The sequence below is a fragment of the Notolabrus celidotus genome, chromosome 19, assembly GCF_009762535.1.
Source record: "Notolabrus celidotus isolate fNotCel1 chromosome 19, fNotCel1.pri, whole genome shotgun sequence".
Classification (NCBI taxonomy): domain Eukaryota; kingdom Metazoa; phylum Chordata; class Actinopteri; order Labriformes; family Labridae; genus Notolabrus; species Notolabrus celidotus.
This window is the reverse complement of record NC_048290.1, coordinates 25,044,852-25,064,500: the sequence shown is the minus strand read 5'-3', so window position 1 is coordinate 25,064,500 and position 19,649 is coordinate 25,044,852. Positions and strand designations below refer to the sequence as shown.

At 40.9% G+C, this 19,649-nt stretch overlaps 1 protein-coding gene across 2 annotated transcripts in view; it reads right to left on the bottom strand.

Annotated features, from left to right (window-relative positions):
* rc3h2 (ring finger and CCCH-type domains 2) overlaps positions 1-19,432 on the bottom strand; it is a 32,729-nt gene extending 13,297 nt beyond the window's left edge. Inside the window, exons 1-13 of one of the 2 annotated variants that reach the window (XM_034709027.1) lie at positions 18,839-19,432; positions 8,942-9,270; positions 8,735-8,852; positions 7,925-8,158; positions 7,201-7,376; positions 5,859-6,059; positions 5,543-5,675; positions 4,472-4,590; positions 2,578-2,690; positions 1,451-1,771; positions 737-939; positions 327-640; positions 94-240 (exon numbers count right to left, since the gene is read on the bottom strand). In XM_034709027.1, coding sequence (XP_034564918.1) covers positions 94-240; positions 327-640; positions 737-939; positions 1,451-1,771; positions 2,578-2,690; positions 4,472-4,590; positions 5,543-5,675; positions 5,859-6,059; positions 7,201-7,376; positions 7,925-8,158; positions 8,735-8,852; positions 8,942-9,172 — 2,310 coding nt within the window. In that variant the 5' untranslated portion in view covers positions 9,173-9,270; positions 18,839-19,432. The remainder of the gene's footprint in view (positions 1-93; positions 241-326; positions 641-736; positions 940-1,450; positions 1,772-2,577; positions 2,691-4,471; positions 4,591-5,542; positions 5,676-5,858; positions 6,060-7,200; positions 7,377-7,924; positions 8,159-8,734; positions 8,853-8,941; positions 9,271-18,838) is intronic. The other variant, XM_034709026.1, reaches the window with a different exon arrangement.
* Positions 19,433-19,649: the final 217 nt, after the last annotated feature.

The window sequence follows — 19,649 nt, the reverse complement described above, 5'->3', positions numbered from 1 at the left end:
GGACTCTATCCACTGTCCTATCCTTTTAGATAACGGAGTTCAGCCAATCAAAAGTCATAATTCTCAATAATGCAACTGTTGTGTTCGACCTACCCTGTGTAGTCCTGCACGATGTTCAGCTCCAGAGCAGTAGTTGCTGTCTAGAGAGTTGAATCTCTCCCTGAGTGGAGGCTGGTAGACGGAGGAGTGCAGCACTTCTGGAGGCAGAGAGTTACTCCTGGCATCCTCTCTATGGTACAGCTGTAACGATAGTAATAACACATATCAGAACAATTTGCAGAATGATTTACTCAACATGGTAACCTGATAGTTTACAGCCTGCTCACCTGAGGCCTCCATACTCTCCTGCTGTCATACAGAGGAGCGTAGACACCGTGAGCAGGAGCCAGAGGCCCGTACGGAGGCTGCCCCGGATGAGGATGGAAGGCCGGAGGCACCATACGATCTCGTGGCGGGTGTGGTGGGTACCCTGAAGATGAGGAGACAGGTGGGTGCTGTGTCTGAGGGTCGCTGGGGTAGTTAGACGGTGAAGGGCCAATGGAGGGCGGCAAGGAGGATTCTGGAACGTTGGAAGATCGAAGGAAGCGCGCCATGCAGGGTTTGTGAGGAGGATGGAGAGAAGATGGGTAGTAGGAACATGCTGGAGAGAAAAATAAGAGATTTTTTTAAGGACTTGAAGAAAATGCATTTCTTTTTTTTTTTACATCAAAGCTGTAATTTTGAAATATGAACTCACAGGTTGGTTGATAATGAGCTGTGTCGTATGCAGAGCGGGGATCCTGATAGTAAAGCTCTGACGCCTGAGAGGGATGAGGTGCACGCAGCAGGAAAGGACCATGTTTGGGCATAGGAGCACCACTGTCACCCCGTCCAACTGTTGCCAAGGGAGACGAGGCTGAGGAGTGGCTGACTGGAGTTCTGGTAGGAGAGATGGACTTCCTGTTGGACAAAAAAAACAAATAGTGTAAAGCTGACTCAACCTTACTTCCTGTTAACCTGATTATAGACACAGAGGGGGAGTTGAGGCGGGCCTTTAGCCTCCCCGCCTGTCAGTCAAGTCAGCTGTGTCTCTAACTATACAAAACACTTAATATCTTCTGGAATAATAGGTAAAACTGGACTCCGTACAATGTGTGTGGATTGAGAAATGAGCAAATCAGATCAAAATTTGTTTCTGTACCAGGCTGTAAAAGTTTATTTTTGCTGTAAAGATGAGCTTTTTGAATGGGTGTATATGTGTTTTTTGGTACTTCCTATAGACTGTATAATAATTTACCGTAATACTTTACTGTAATACTAGTTTAAAAAGTAGTAATCAAAAAAACAACAAAGAATTATATCCACATTTAAAGCAACCCTAAACTCAAAGTCACATTAGGCTGTTCAGTGGGTTAAATGCCAAAAACAAGGGTTTACAAGTATCAGTGAGTAAGTCCTTGATTTATCTTACTGTTCGTTTGACCCAGACGTGTTTCTGATGGAGCCTTGAAGCCCGTTGGACCCGTTAGCTCCACTGGATCCATTAGGCACCCCTCTCTTCATGTCCTCCATCATGTCTGCGCCTCTGGAGATCAGTTGTGGGTGAGTCAGGCCGGGCGATCCCTCTGTCAGGGCGGCTGTGATCTCCCCCGTGCCTTTGAGCCCCTGCACCACTCCTGCAGACACATCAGTGAGTGGGCTGCCCTCCATGGTGAAGGTTTTACCCATAACCCCTGGTGCTAACGGGAACGCACGGCCTGTGCTGCTGCTCTTTTTGTTCCTTAGTCTGAATCTGTGGAGAAATAAAGGGACAACTTTATGTTAAACTCAAAGAAGAGATAAACAAGAAACCCATTTGTTAACTTAAAACCAAAAATAAAGGCTGAACTACACTGGAGTGTGATCTTTTAGAAAATATAAAGAGCTGGAGAGGAATCAGAGGATGTGTAACCTTTTTGATGCTAACCATTCAGCTAATGAGGTTCACATTTTGCTTAAATGTACGAATGGAAGCATTATAAGATTTAGACAAAAAAGTGATGCAATAATATTAATTATACCACAGAAGTTTTAAGATGCTGTGTGCTATTGTTTTCAAAGTTAGTATGTTCTGTTTGTGATCCCTACCATGGTCCTTAGTCATGAAAATAAGATAAAATGGAACAAATTGGAAAGAATTATTGCTCTAATATTAACAGAGATTGCCTCTTTCACATTCAGAGGAAATAAGGATCAAAGAGGAGCTTGAAAGCCAGTATTAGCGTGAAAGGGGTTCAAAGAGAGGACAAAACCCAAGGGTGCAGTTTAAACACCAAAGTAAATGCATTTTTTTTTTGCTTCAAACCTTTCATATAATGCAGATATTCATTTGATTTCATTATGAAACACATTCATCTCCCTCATACGCAGATACCTCAGCCACAGAGTGGTGTTCTGGAGTTATGAAACACAGATTAACTCCCACGGTTTGACGAGCAGACAAGTGTTTCTTTTTACGTAGAATGTTAAATAAATGCAAACTTGGATGACTGGAGTTATTTCCTATCTTGAATAAAGAAAAAAGGGAGTCTTTTTGAGTGTACTATATTGCTCACTCACTTCTCCAGCTCATCCTGCGTGTGAGCAAATGTACAGTTGGTTCCTCTGGGACAGCCTCCCTGCTGACGGAGATCTCGGCACATGCTGGTCTTGTACTTGCTGTTGGCCTGAGGCTGCAAAAAGAGAAGATACTTGATTTATTGTAACTTTACAACTTTACTTTGCTTTACAAACAACAGACTCATGTTACGGTCAGATATGGTGTTGTTAGGACACACTGAAGAAAATTAAGTATAACTTTTAGTCTGATGCGTGTTGTGACAGGAACTATAAAAAGTGCTCATGTTAAGGCCTTTGTTAATGTTTATTATTAACTGCAATAACTCAGCCATGGCCCTGGTGTTTTATGGTGATTTTTGTATTTTCTCATTGTTACAGCTCATTATAGTAGGTCAAAATATGTCATTTTATTGCAGTGTTGTTCAGATGCAGGCATGGACAAATTACAAAAGTTTGCTATTAAAAACGAAAGAACAAATTAAAGATCAGGGAGCTTATAAAACCCTTTCTTAGTACAGTGTATATGGCTAATAAATTAAATATGTATGTCAGGGCTGCTGTTTCGAAACTTTTTACATCAAAGCAAACAACTCAGAGACACATGCATTAGTTTACAGAGCTCATTTCACTCTACTATACTATACTGGTTTCTTTGTAAGAATGACATTTGTTCGTCATAGCTACATAGTCTGCAGATTATTAACAGACATTTTATTCTGTCTCACTTTAATTATTTCTGTGCTGCTGTCAAAAGACAAGGACCATGTCATGTCATTTTAACCAACTAAGAGGACAGAGGAACAAAATGTCCAGCTGGAAGAGAAACATTTATTCTACACCAGTGTAACAGGGTCAGATATGTTCCTGTGTTCTTTTTTGATATAATTGCCCAATAAATACTGCACCTCAGAACTCTGTTAAAGTTGTGTGTTTTGATCATAGACTATATAAATAATGGACGTAGTATCTGTGACATCACCGATCTGTTCCTGAGCGTTGTTTTGAAGCCAATCGACGGTTGCAGCCATATTGGAAATGCTGAACTCAACCAGGCATAGTGTGACGTAAAGGGGCGGAGTTTGAGCCTCCTAGCCAACAGCTATGTGTTCCCGACCGTGAGTCAAGTCAGTCATGTCCTTATTTGGGCAAGAACTCCTAATCTTATTATCTTCTGAACCGTCTCGTTAGAAAAAAATTCACCCCCTTACAGTGTGTGCTGATAGAGAAATTAGCTACGTAGAGCCAAGCCGTTTTTTGAACCAGGCTGTAAACATGTTTATTAATGCTGTAAAAATTGTCTTCTTTGAATTGGTGTGTATGTGGTTTCTGGTGTTTCTGCAGCCAGCCTCAAGTGGATTCTTGATGAATTGCAGTTTATAACACTTCCACATGGGGTTCATACTTTGAGACCGGAGGTTGCCGATTGGTTTTGGTGTACAGCCCTTCCTTCCTGTGAATTTCTCCTTCTGTGGTTTTTCTATACATCTGTTTCCCCCCCTCCCCTCTCCCCTATGTATGTTATCCCTGTGGAAGAGGTGGGTGTCTATTGTTAGGCTAAGTTATTATCATGGTCCATCCTATTATTTATTTCATTGTTTTTTGTGTTACATGTCATGTAAAGACTTTTGTGTTTTCAATGTTTAGAGATCTAGCTAACGTGCACTGCAACATGCATCACAATTATAAACAACTCAACACAGAATTCACTAAGACCGTCTTTTATAGTGCCCAGATGGCGCAGCAGTACAATTTCTACTCCCACCTTTATCAGCCATTATTATTCCAAGGAGGAAACATCATATTTACACAGCCCATCTTAATTCAATGCAATCCTCTGTTGTGTAATTGAAATAATAATACTGTTATCAAGGCTTTCTATTACATATTAAAGTACCTGTGGTGTCTCGTGGCTCTTCTTGCTGAAATTCTGTATGAACTCCACCAGTCCGTGAACCACTAACTTCACAGCAAGCATCACACTTTCCAGCTCCTCCCATGATGGTGCGGGGGCATCTACACACAGATAACAACAGTCTGTTTAGTTGAGATTCTTATCATGCATTCGACATTTTAAAAAAAGGCCTTGAGAGGATTTTGTGTGTATGGGAAACATCCTGATTGCTTTAAGTCAAGGCAAAACACTCTCAGTGCTTTATTTCTGAGATAAGTACACATGCACTTAAGCGTTATCATTATCTCCTCTTTATACTAACTGAAAAGGACAGCAAACTCTGTTCAACTGTGTGCTCAAAGATGTTCTCTATAAAAAGAGGGTGAATTAACAAGATGCTACGGTCATGCTAGCTGCATCACAAGGCTGCTTGGCCACGAGTAAGCTCAAGGCTAAAATTAGCATGCTAAAGATGTCACAGTGACAATGGTAATCTTGCAACATAAGTACGTTAGCATTCAAAAATATGCTAGTATGTCAGTGCTGCTGAGATGGAGAGAGTTTTAGAAGGTTGCAGGTCTATAGAAACATAATTGAGACATCTTGTATCTCTTTTTTAGTTTTACAAGACCGTATTTTCCTATTTCATATCTTGCAGTATCACTCATATTATCCAAATATTTGATTGTTTTGTATTTGATGCTTTGCTTAATGATACGTCATGAAGACTTTGAAGTGAATTGAAATGAGTGTTACCAGAGTGTATATCCATCAAACAGTTGTTTTGTGACATCAATCTAATATAGTTTAATACAAATCAACAATGAATGTTACTTCTTGGAGTGTCTTATGAGCAAAAAAAGAAGCAGCAAACATCTTGTTTTCTTTGTTTTTTGATCATAAATGTTATTAAAAGTCTCGTTTGAGCTTGTGTATGTACTCGGGTATGTGAGTGCAGCAGTCTTCGTTTTTTACATTCCAGTGTCACTATTAAGTCCTGAATTCTGAGTAATGTTAATCATTTAGATGTATGATCACTGATTCAGTGGACATTGCTGAAAGAAAATGAAGTACCTGGATTGTGGTCTATGTTGGCCAGTAGCTCCAGGTGGGGTCTAAGGCTGGTGAGATTGGCAGGGTCTCCTGTCCTCTGCAGAACGATTGTCAGCTCCTGAACGCTCTTTGCAAACGACTCTGGAGACTGCAACTGTGGCAGAAGGTGAAAGGGAGAGCCTTTAAAAAAGAGATTCAAATATATCAAGATATTTGTACTACTCATCTGTCCTCAAGAGGCTTTTCCTACTTAGTATGTTAAATTCAAAAGTGACTCCATCAATCATTAATTCCTACAGTGTGTCACAATTACCAGGCCTTGAAATCATACTAGTACCTTGTCAATGATTGACTGCATATGTGATTTGTGAACCAGGTCTCCGTACAGCAGAGAGGACCACTGCTCAGGTGAAATTCTTAGGCCTGCCTCCATGGCGATGTGGACAATCTGAGCATCGTGTTCTCTCCTCAAAGCCTCGTATGTCCGAAATTCTTCCTTCAGCTGCATGAGCGAGGAGTCTTCATCACGTTTAGTCACCTGACAGTGAGGGGAGACAAGGATGCAGGGAGGAAGGACAATATTCCTTTTTGGTAAGTGAAAACAGAAGTAGTCATTTTTGGGTGACTTGTTCCTTTAAAATAATATTTAAATGAGGGAGGAATTTATATTTGGGACGTCATAAGTTTTAAAAGTCATACTTTATTTCCAAATTTAGTGTTGCTGAATTTACTGTGTTTTAGGCGTCTTCAGACTTAAAACTCTTATTCAGATCAGACAAAGGGATTCTCCCTTTCTCAGAATCTGCCCTATGAGTAATCATCATAAGACACCAACACACCACCCACCGTATTTGCAGAACAAACAGTAAAGATAACAACCAAACAAAACCAGATTTCATCATTATTTCTACTGTCCATCTTCTTCAGTTTTTCCTCCTGTTCCTGCACTTCCATCTATCTTTCACTGCATCTCTGCTGTCTATCGGCACCCTGCAAGGCGGGGCAACAAGGGCAAATATAGACTGACGTTACATCACAACAGATAGCTGGCATATCTGCCCTACCAGCGATGTCTGTCATTAGATAACAGTCCCAAAAATACTCACACTCACAAACAGAAAGCAGACCCACAGAAGCCTGTATCCTTGTTAGAGACGTGACTTTAGAGCAGGATAAGATATTACAGTGGTATGAGTTAGACCATTAGGGAGTGATAGTACAAGATTTCAAAGATTGACTGTGTCATGTTGAGACGATCTACAGTTGAAAAGGGTTTTATAGAGCTCACTTACAGAGTTTCTCAAAGAACCATTGCTTGTGTGTGTGTGTAAAGTTTAGTTGATTTGTGAGGTAAACTGCAGAGCCAAAAAGCTTAAGAAGAAAAAGCAGTGTATAACTGATGACATGTAGAAAGTATTCAGTTGAAGCACTATCTCTGTGGTAAAGAAATATGTGGCTGAAGATCTATTTAAATACCCTTTATTTAATTAGGTCATTTATTAAGATTTGGGTTCTTGGGACAGCAGCGAACTGAGCTTCTTTTGTTCAGTTTGACATAGACTACATTCAAAGTTCTGCAGTTAGCTTGCTCCTACTCACATGTTCTTGAATGTCAACATACAGTATTTAAGGCTTAGCTGTATATCTCTGTCTGCATGCTCCTTCCTGCTGCCTGTTACCTTGAAGCAGGAGGCCCTGTAGAGCAGCTGCACCACATGCCCTATGCTGGTTTTCGAGGCCTGGGGGAAGCGAGCCTCGAGCTTCTGGACCACGAACAAAACCAACACTTTCCTGGACAAAGCTGAGCCGTCCTCCAGGGCCAGGAGAACAAGCTTCAGTGCATCTTCTTGCATAGCTGAGGAAAAAGGGATGTGGTTGTGGGTTCATGACAAGATGGGGGGACAGAAAGCACAACATTCAGAATCAAGGAAAGATATCCAAGTATGAAAGGATGAAAACAATACATTTTTGAGCAAATCAAAACATCAAATTGTCAAACCAGGTGTCCTCAGACTTTAAATGAACTCATTTGTTATCATGATGGGAAATGTTCCCAGTCAGAATCTGCCCTATGAGTAATCATCACAGGACACCGGGTTTCAGCACCAGCAGTCAATTTAATGAGGCAACCATATCAGGCAATTTAGACTATTCAGAAGACAGCTCCTGGACACCATGAGTAAAGTCAACTAAGAGGCTCTCCCTTGAATTCAAATGTTCAACTGCTGAGTCATTTCAGGATTAAAAAATAAGCCCAACAGTTTACTGTTATAAGAAAAGCCATGGTTTCCAAAATGTCTTCAAGATCATGTGATGCCTTGCCTCAAAAATTGATGAGCCTTGCAGCATGACGCTCTAACCACTGAAATATGTGTGTATGTGCTGTGTGTCATGCACACCCACCAGGTCCCAGGAACTGGCAGCCTCTTGCCCTCACCGCTGCCCAGAGGTTGGCAGAGAGCTGCTGGGGGTTTTGGTGCTGCAGGATGAGCTCAGTTACAGTTCTTTCACCCAGAGACCGACCTGCCCGCACTGCCCGCACACGGCCCTCCTCCTCCACCAGCTGGCAGTTCACCAGAGTCACAAGCTTCCTCTGCATCGGCCGACTGAGCACGCTGGGACTCAGTGTCGCCACACCTATAGAGTGTGATCAATTAATATCAACTCATTATTACACAATCATTAACGTTGTTGCTACGCAATACTTTTAATCTATAAGACGCTGACTGAATGAAAAGAAAAACAGACTAACTGGAAGTCTCTTATGAGCAGCTACCAAGTTGGGTTTTTAGTCCTCTTAATAAAAGAGGTTAGAGTATCATGCAGACATTTCCCACACATGTTTGTAAAGGAAGCAGACCATGATAAAGCGAAACTGTCCAAATAATCTAGTTCATCAAAAATGACGAATGTTACAACATCACCGTCACACAGAATCGGGTGAACAAACAACCAGATCTAGTGATTTCAGTAGTGCTCATCTCTTGTCTTATTACGCAGGCGGACAGCTGAATATTTCTCCAGTACCATAAAAGTAGAGCAGCTTTCAGGCGTCATGAGAAGTGTGAGAATCATGAATGCCAAGTTGCACAAGCAGCTCAACTGCGTCTCCCACACGTTTAGTACAAAGAGTTTCGTTTTCTTTCACAACTGCTTCCATAATTCTGAAGCACTAAAATCAAAATCCACTCATGCATTACTGCATAAACAAACCTTTTGCTCCACTGATTGGTTTTAGGTAGAGAGCCAGCTCTTCCACACACACCCTGCATGCTTCATAGTTCTCAACTTCAGCTGCACTGCTCAGGCTCACCGGCTGCACATCGGGGATCTGAGGGACACACAAAATGAGCACACATAATAACATAAAAAACATAGAGGAAGTCTTGTTACAACTGTCTTCTTTCTTTCCTGACTCACCTGAGCTCCGACCAGCTGCAGCAGGGCACAGTTGACCGGCAGCAGGTCAATATCGGTGCTGATTGGTGTCTGATCAAAGGGGCAGGCCTTGCGGTGCAGTTTATGTAGGCAGGTCTTACACACCGTGTGGGAGCAGCCCAGGCTGATGGGCTGGTGGCCGCTGCTGTCGAACTCATTGTAGCAGATGGGACAGGACAAGAACTCTGTCCACTGGGCCGCCTGCACCGGCATCCTTCTGCCGCACTGCTGAGGGAGGCGCCGCCAAACTCAGGGGGAATGCATGACAACGAGCCCTGACAACAGCTCCTGCTTGCCAGAGCCGGTGATGGCTGCAAGAGAAAAAGATATAATTGAAGAGGTAAAATAATGTAACTGTTTCTACATATGTAGTCACAATACTTTTAAAAATGGGATATAGCAGCATGAATTAATGTGAATCTGTTAAGGACCAAAACCCACTGAAAATACTTCAATAATAATAATTATTATATTTGGTCAACTACTTGACTGATTGGCTTGTTTCGACACTGATGGTAGTGGTATGGACATTTGAACAATTACAACTGGCATTGTTACAGTTTTGTATGTGTGCATGCACGCTCTGATATTAGAGATTCCTAAGACTCCACTTTATTTCACAATTTTTTTGTGTCTGTTCTAAATTAAAATACCAAAGTGCTGAGAAACTGGAAGACCCCAATTAATTCCATTGAATTCTACTTATAGCAATTTCTTTATGTACTGTTATAGGAAGAACCATCTACTGACATTGTGTTTTCCAGTGTTCTTCATTTTAAGTATGATTTGCTCAAGAATATATTTAAACGTGTTTTTATCAACTTTGTTTACACAATATACTCATTAACTGTGACCATTTAAATATAGTAGAAATATTGGGGTTTAGAAATAAAGCGGTCTAACAGCTAAATTCCACCGGATCCGTGTCTAGTCCGTGTTTGATCCGTCACAGCACCGGTCAATGTGTTAACTTCCACTGGATCCGCTCCGTTGCGTTCAGGCTGCATCTTTGATCCGGCAGGTCGGAGGCTTCTGGATCAGATACGACACACTGCCGGAGCACGACGCATCAATCTCAACAGAGCAGATTGAGTGGGACAGGAAGTCAGGCACCAAACTAAGATGAAAACATCTGGAGCCGGAACGCAGCGGATCGAAGACGGACCGGACACAGACCTGGTGGAAGTCTGGTGGAAGCGCACGCCCAATATACGCCCAATATACAGAGGCTAAAGTCCTGGTCGGAGCGGCTGCAGGTTCAACTCCAGGCATCTACCATTTGCTGCATGTCTTGCCCCACTCTCTACTCCCCACATGTCCTGTCACCCTCTAGCTTTCCTATCCAATAGACAAAAATTCCCCAAACCAAACTTTAAATATAGTGTAATATAATACAATAGTGAATTTTGACCAAACAATTGGATTAGACGAGAAGCATTCATGAGTGCTGATGCACAACATCACTGGGACTTTTCACTATATGTATCACTCCGCCTTGGGCTCATTCTAATATAGCCAGTACAACTGAAGCACACAACACACCTTTATATAACTGGTTGCAGAATAAGTTCAAACACAAGAATAAAGGTATATTATACAAAGTAGTTGGTTTGTGGTTATCGTGGAAACAGACAAAGTTACAAGAGTGTTGGAGGGCGTTTTTGTTCAGTCCAGTTTAGGTCCAGTTGTGGAACCAATTTAGTTGGTGGAGCGAAAAACAATATCTAGTTGTTGATTTTTACTTCTTACTAATTCAAACCTCTTGTTGTTAAATAATACCACACTCAAGGTTGTGATGATGTGCTAAATATCTGCATTGATTATCTTCAGAACTTGGTGTGCAGATTTGCGCCTATGACCGAATCACAGCCGTGCTGTTATTCAGTACATCACCCCCTCTCATGTGATCTTGCTTAATCATGTTTAGCCCCAGATTACATTAATAACATATCCACTAATATATCTAGAGGTAATAAATGGTCGTATCTCACAGTACTTTATATTTGGGGTCTCCTGTGGGTAGACTCCTTGCTAAATCTGTTGGCAGGACAAAGATTAAACTTGTTCTTTGAGCTCTACCAAGTGCAATAAACATTAAGCTGAGTACACCAGCAATCTTCAGCCTCTTAGCCATAAAAGTTAAAATTTATTTGATGTGATGTCGGCCAAAGTGCTCCCTCCCTCACTCTTAGCTGCCAAATCCTTAGCACATTATGTGTTAACAGACAGCCCATAAAGACTTGCTGTGAACACAGTTTTACGGTAATAAGTCCGGGTCTACAACTTACTCATATCTCAACAACATCATTAAAGACTGTTGGAAGCCTGTTTGAAGAAAGTTGTAAAGTCTTTGATGGTAATTGAATCAAATTTCCTTCTTTCAGGGGGAGATAAGTCACCTAAGTTAAGCCTGGCTTGCTCTTTGAGACAAACCCAGTCTAGTCTAGTGAAGACTTATCTCACGCTGAATCATAATATCATGCTAAATATGCAACTCAGTTTGGGAACAACTGGTGAACACAGACAGTACCCACAGCTTGAGACTGATGAAGCTGAATAACAGTGAACCTTTGGGGACCGAAGAGTTTATTTATGTAAGCTGTTGCTACAGATATTTTACAAGTGACTCTTGTTTGGTTGTTTTATTTTCGTGAGTACAGTTTTCAAGACTGTATTAACCTGGGCACGCTGCTTTAAGGTGTACCAGAACATTTAGGACAGATTAAGCCTTAACCGTACTTGTTAAAGCAGGATAAAAGAATGCCCTCTACGATTTCTGTGGAATGAAAATCATAACTAATTCATTTAAATCTTCATATTGAATTTACAGCATTTTAAATCACGGCCTTTATCTAAAACCATTTTCTGGTAACTGGTATATAATTCCTCAAACGTTTTAACCCCTTAACATATACTTTAGATTATCATCAAGTAACTGTTTTGTAATATTTATATTTCATATTTAAATCACAGTATTAAAATCATCAATATAGTAAGGAAACCCATCATAACCTGTACAAGGAAAAATATCTGAAACACTTCTTTTACCAAAAGGCATAAGATGGATTTCAGCAGATTAGAACCTCCTCCACACAGCATACAAGATGTGTGATGCATTTATGGCTATGCATATCAGCTTTCAATGATTTTGCATTCAGAAATTGACTATGATATGGGCCTACAGCAAGTTTCTCATAAGTGTGGGAAAAGCTGCAAAGGTGAGTAAAACTGGGCACAACAAAGATGCAGATAGTGACTGACAGAGCCAATAAACACACAGGAAGGGAAAAGCCATCAGATATAATGCAGCTCCTCTTTCAAACTGACAGCCATGCTAGGTTAGATCTGCAGCTGCAAAATCACTTTGCTTTTGTGAGGAAAATAACACCTCTACTGCTCATCACTGTGTTTACTCATGCTCTCCTTTTACAGTACGCTCTTTGATTTCCAGGCACTCCTAATCAAAATTTTCTTTTATTTGTACAATTTCTAAAAGCCTTTCCTCCCTTACATAACCAGACTGTACAAAAGATGATGTTACTCTTTCTGAGACCTCTACACCTGTGCTACTTTGTTGCACTTTCCCACTAACCAAAATCAGGACCTGGTATAAAATGCATTTAAACATTGAAAAACACATTTTGAATCCATTAAGGAAAAATGTCTTCTTTTGTAACAGTAGACAGCCAGCACCTGTTGCTGTAAGAGACATCTACATCTGTTCAAACTGCTCCACAAAACTAGCAGCTGGCACCCTCAAACAGCAGGTGTTATAAGAACTAAAATGAAAACCTATTCATATGGGTTTTGAGATACAATATAATAATTCAGGAGCACACAAAACACACACCCCGAGAGTGATAAGAAAGGACAAAGCATTTCGTTTAACTGACTATACCGGTTTTTAAAACATGCTGAAACATGTAAACAAAATGAGGGTTTAGTTTTACAGAAGAGTGTATTTAGGTTATTTGCCTGCAGTGGTGGACAAAGTACACAGCTTCATTACTAGAGTCAGAGTATAGATACTCCAGGTCAAACATTACTCCAATAAAAATGAAAGTTGCTCTGTCGGATTATTACTTGAGTTAAAGTACTGAAGTACTTCTTTTCAAAAATACTTTAGTATTCAAAGTACTTTTTAAAATATCTCAAAACTTTGTATTTTCACAAAGCATGATGACAATTAAGAATGCATAGAGTACATTATTTTTATTTAGAAACAATTTCTTGAAATCTTTAAAAACTATACCATGGAATAAAATCAGAAACTAAGTTACTCCAAGCACAGACAACTTTTGAAAAGTTTGAAATGTTCATCTGGAATGAAACAAATGTTACGTAGCTCAACACACTCTCTCAGGTTGGACTGTGAATGTTTGTATGTTTGGGCAGAGTGGGAAACAGGGAGAACATTTCAAATGATACTTATCATTCTTCATTTCTAAAACCTCTAACACGGGCTGAAGATATGACCATGGGTGCTCAGGTGGAAAATAATAGCCATCATTACCACCTCTACATGAACTGCCTGATCTGAGTGAAATTTGCTCTGTGTTTGCTCCATGTTCAACCATGGAGACGCACGATATACAGGTATGACTAAACCCCTGAGACAAACAGAACTACACAAACACAGTTTACTGTCTTAGGATCAGATTTCAGAAAAGAGAAGGAAATTCATGAACTGACTTCAAAGCTAAAGTAGTGAGTAACTACAGCATTGATAGAAATGTAGTGCAGTAAAAAGGACAGTAATTGTCTCCTAACTGTAGTGGAGTAAAAGTAATAAGTATCCCCAAAAACAGATAATCAAAAAATGTACTCAAGTACATTTACTTTGTTACTTTCCACCATTGTTTGCATGTGAACACTACAGTAACCAACCAGTCTCTGTGTCCCATGAGAAATGGCAATCAAAAAATAAACGCCATCTATGTTTTGAATGCATTTTCTTAGCATAGTGAACAACATTTATTTATACCAAATGCCTTTGCAATAGCCTTTAAACATGCCAACAGAGAAATATGGTAAGAGTCAGAAGAATTGTTTAAGTTATGCACAAACACACTAAGCAAGCTGTGCTTCAAATAGGCAACAAATATCCAAACATTACTAAAAACTCTAATGTTAGACGTTATGTAATTTGCAAAGTGTCACCTTCAATGCCAGTCAAACGCACCTTCCAGTCTGCCTGGGGTACGCGCTCCCAGTGTCGCCTTCTTGGACGCGTGGACTGCTCCGCTCTGTTCTCGCGCCTCATGTTTCCTTCCTCGAAGAGCCCAAATATAACACCCAATATTACGACTCAAGCAGCCCACAAACTGCTGAACCGCCGTCTGCAGAGGAGTGAGGTAACGCTCGAGTGGAGGAAAGTAGTTCAGGGGGAAAGTTGATAGAAAGAAGGCGGGAAGTTTTATCTCAGAGCGTGAGCCCCTGGATAAAACTCTGTCTGTGCGTATCCGCGGATTAGAGCGTGGTGCAAACTCTGGGGACAACTGTCCACCGTCATTCACAGGCTGGAGTCACGTTGACAGCCACCTGTTCCTACAATGAGCAACTGCTACATCCTGTTTTTAACAGAGTAGAACATAAATCTAGCTTGTGCATGTCCCTAGCCAAATTATTCAATCAAACATGTTTGTACAAGTCAGTGCACTGTAGATTTATAATATACAGAAATATATTACTGCACATGGGGAGGTCCAGAATATCACGAGGTACACAACACTTCCATTACTTGCCTGAATGGATAACCACTCATGTATGCACACACAAAAAGCCCCCACAGTCATAAGTCCAGTCTTGTGACAGAGAGAAGTGGGTGTGTTGTATTATTGCAGGAGCCCTCAACTTCCTCAAAGGCTACTATCCCTCTCTAATATAATCAAAATGAGGAAATCCACCAAGATATTATTTCCCCATGTCTCTTATGTTACGTAGTGTAAATAGGTTAAGACAAATGCATTTAAACACAAGCATCAAGAGTTATGCAGTAGCCTATGATTTTTAAAAAAAGGGCAAATTTTAAGAGCAAAATGTCCCTAAACGAAGGATTTGTAAAAACCTAAGACGTGTTCGCTGTAGTGGCCTGTTGAGCCACCCACTCCACTGAGAGGGAGGATGAGAAGTACATTGTGTCTTTACAGCCAACAGTTGGCAAGCGATCATCTGGCTCAGGACAGTGAGTCCTCACTTGGCCCCCCTCTATGTAAGGGAGGGGGCATCTGGAGTTTCCTTTGGCACGTTTCAAAGAGAGAGAGAGAAAGACAAGAAAAGAAAGAGAGAGACTGTTTGGAGAGAGTGTTTATCAGAACACTGAGGTGAGAACGTTTTTACAATAGGCCGGCATTCGGCCCAGCTTCACTTTCCGAGACTTGATTAGATTAGAGCTTTGTTTAAGGCGTATGATGAGACTTCATATTGGATAAAGCTAGGGTGGTTTAATAATAAAGGTCAATGGTCAAACTTGAAAAAAACTCCACATGTTGTTTAGGCTGAGCTAGTGGATAGTTAAAAACAAAAACATTTCTCTGACTGTGTTTTAAGTATAGACTGTTGACATAAAACATGGACATGGTCTCAGTAATGTCACCCACTGACCTCTGAAAAGTTGTTATGAGGCCAAATGATGGCAGTCGCCATATTGAAAATACTGACTCAATCTAACTTTAAACCTAGTCTACCCAGACACAAGCAAAGAAACTGGAGCTGAGGCAGGCTTTTGGCCTCCTGGCAAACAGCTCCATCACACCTGCCTGTCAATCAACTCAGTCATGCTGCAATGCTTATAATATATTGATACATGATAACTCATGATAACTTTTATCATGGGTGTCATTGGGGCACCCTTGGCTTTGGAGCCAGCCTCAAGCAGATCCTCACAGAGTTGTAGATTTTTGCAACCCTTCGTTGGTTTCATTTTTCACTTGGTTTTAAAGCTCCTGTGACTAACTGTTGGTTCGATTTTGTCTGTCCTGTATATGTTCAAAGTGGTGTTTTTAACAAAAACCATCCCTCTTTCTTTTAAAAGTAAAATTTATCACTCAGTGTGAAAGGAAAAGGCTGTTGCAGCACTGTGCTGTTTATCACTTCATCTGACACCTACCCCATCACAGCAGATCTGGCATTAACTGCTATATAGAAGTAGTCAGTTATTATGCTGATGGTCTCCTTTGCTTTTCTAGCTCTGGAGGAGGCATCAATGTTTACTTCAGTCCCTTTCATAACTAGTTCAAACACTACACAAAAGAGCTTTACAACAAGTGCAACATTTTAACAAAGCAACTCAGAGGGCAAGGAAGTTGAACTGGCCAATGTGAAGCTTTCCAGTCATACAACAGTCATACCCTCAAAATGAGATTAGGTTAAGGTCAAAGTAGTAAAAGCTAGGGTTAGGCATGAAGTAATGAAGGATGCGGTTGTCTTTGGATCCTCACATTCAATTTGAGCGTATGATGCTTATTCTGTGCATCTTTACAGGCATTAGTTGTGTATGGGATACTGTGCCAAGACATTTAACTGTCACTTCACAACTCCAGTTTGAGTACTTGTGTAGGCCCAGAGGACTGAACAGACAGTTGTCTCTATTTTACTCCTGAATCTGCAGAAAGACACACCCGCTGATCATCTCTGTTTGAGGCAAATTTGAATCCAAATGTCACTTTTTTTATTAAGAGAAGTATAAATTTAAGATGTTATGACAGGTTTGCCGAACTGACATCCCATATTATCTCTAAAAGATGTAAATTTGAGGCCTTTTGACTTAGCAGTCTAAGGCACACCTTAAAGGGGTAGGGAACATGTTGCCTACTATCCCTTTTTTCTCTCTCTTCATTTTCTGCCAATCATGACTTTGAGATGGCAACTAGGGTCAAAAACAAAGCTCAAAGCTAAAAGTAAGATACTTGACTTGATCAGCAGCAACCACTCACAGGAAAAAGGGAAAAGCTATCACAGGCTACTTAAGCAAGCCCTGCATATGATGCTTTTATCAGCACCTAACTGTCCTGCAACATTTGCAAACACATGCATACAAAAAGACCAATGAAATGGATGTATGGAGTCACAAACACACACACACACAAACACACACACACACACACACACACAAACACTTTAACATCACTACAGAATGAGTTGAACCAGAAGCAGAGGAATCTGAAGTAATATGAGGCCCCCAGACTCCTTCTCAGTGTCACCCCAGAATTAGAACATACCACACAGTGTGCGTGTGTGTGCATTTGTGTGTGTGCGCGTGTGCGTTTGTGTGATAGTGTTTGTGTTTGTGTAGTGTACAAGCATGGAATACAGCAAGTACATACATGCATAACTGTTCGTGATGTCACATAGTCAGCAAGCAAGGGGGGAGATTTTATGAAATTAGGTGAATTAGCTCATGTATTCAAACAAAGTTCACATATGAGCAAATGACCGTTTAAAATTGTCTCTGAGAACTCTCAAACACACCTAGTGCATGCTTGCAAACTTATAGTGGGTAATGCACAAAGAAGTAAAGTCCTAACTACTGTATGATCATTTAAAATGTAGGCAGGCACAGAGGAAGATGAGCACAAAAAATACTTCACTTCTGCTATTAAAAATAACTATTATATCTAAACAAAGTGAAACAAATTAAATTAGATTATGTTAATATGAACTGAAACTGTAAAGTTTTGGTTTCACTAAGCTGGGGAGCTGAAACCAAACAATGTGTAGTGAAAGCAATTGTTGTTACTACAATAGGACAGTAAATCATGAGAAGAAAGATAAACTTTAACAGTGTATCTGTTAATCTTTTGAAAACAGACACACAGACTTCTAATTTTTGGAGGTATAAGTGACAAAACACTAATACTACACTGATACACTTCAAATCGAAAGCTAACAATCAAATCAATTCCACTCACATACTGGCAATATAGTACAAATCATTGATCCTTTTGTTTTTGTATGCTAACATTAGGCTATCATGGATCTAGAGCAGTTAGTTTCCCAGACTGATTTGAAAATGTTTCACTCTATAATTGATGCTAAGGTTACTACAGTTGTTCCACAATGTTTCGCTCACTTGTTTTTGAGTGCACAGCGGGGGTATGTGGGTCTGTGTGATTATTTATTCATTAAGCCTGTCATCGCAGTGTGTGGGGGTAGTTTCTGGAAGAGAGGCAGGACAATCGTACAGCCCACAAGCTGCTGTACACATACACAGAGCATCCTGTATACTGTAGGCCCTCAGTTTTACCCCCTGTGAGGAGTCTGTGCAGAAACAGGAGCAAGAGTTATGCAATCTTTGGGAAGCATCATTTTGTTGCAGCCTTGGATATTATTGTCAGAATATCATGTTGCCTCAGCAGGTTATAGAGTAACCTGTAAGTCGACAAGCTGCATACTTTAACTTTATGATGACAGAGTCAGACTGAAGGTTGCAGGGAATAAAGCGCAACACCTGAACTTAGAAACTGCTCTTGAGAGCAAGAGTTCACATTGGTGCAAATTCCCATCATAATGCTTTGAAAGTTGAGATTGACCCACATTTGCAGCATTATATGTACAGTTTTATGCTGCTTTACATTATGCAACACCTGCCTCAAGTCTATAGAAGCACTTTTAAATCTGTATTTGACTTTGAGCTATTGGAACATCATGTGTTGTACAACAAGCCTTCTTATACGGTTTCATCAGCACCAGTTGCAGAGAGGTGATGATGAATTTGAAAAAAAAGAGTTTAATATTATTCCAGATACACAATTTGAGCTGCTACAAATTTTAAGCTGAGGGAAAGAAAACAAGGTCAGGAATCAAAATATCAAAGGTTTTGCACACGTCAAACACAAATCGGAAGAGAAAGTAGCGCGCACCTCTGGAAAAGTGACTTACCTCACGCGCTACACCACAGCTCCAGAATAAACATATTCATCCACAGAGGCGCATCAAAATAAATATCAGAAATCTTCATCAGATGCAAAACAACCGCAGCTGTCTGCCCAGGGAGGTCACTCTTAACGCGGGGGCACTCCAGCACAGCATTTCAAAGCATTAGATACAGGTCCCTTGATCCGGTTTTGATCCTCTGCTCCTCTTTCTAGCATATGACAGACACGTTCGCCCAGGTACAGTGAGCCACACACTCTCCGTTTGACAAACCAGCGCTGAGAGGAGATGGTGGTATCGCTCCGCCAGTGATGGAGCCCGAACTGCGCCTCAGCCTCACCACCGGGCTGCACGGGCTGGAGAGCTGCTGCACCGCGACGCATTCGCCATACTTCCCCCGAAACCAGCTTTAGTTAACCCCGACACTGTACGACAAAAAAATGCTTGCGCGTAATAGTAGAAGAATGGATGAGAGGCACTATTTGATTGTTGTGGGCAAGGATAAAAAGATGTAAAGGGGCAAGCCGGAACAAGCCGCTTTTCGAGGCGTGGGCTGCCTGCTTTTAAAGGAACAGACCGAGAGGCAGAGCAGCAGAGGATGCGCTTCAGCAAGTGTGCCTGTCAGGAGGAAGTTCAGTCGCATGCAAACACACGCAGGAACCGTTGCGTTTATTGCAGCTGGGTTAAGCGAAGTACGGAACAGGAAGACATGCCTCAAGTCACTTCTCTCCTCTCTAGCATTTATTCTAATTACCCTCTCAACATTACCATAGTGCCTGACTGGTTAAAGAGATTTAATAACATATTTTACACTTAT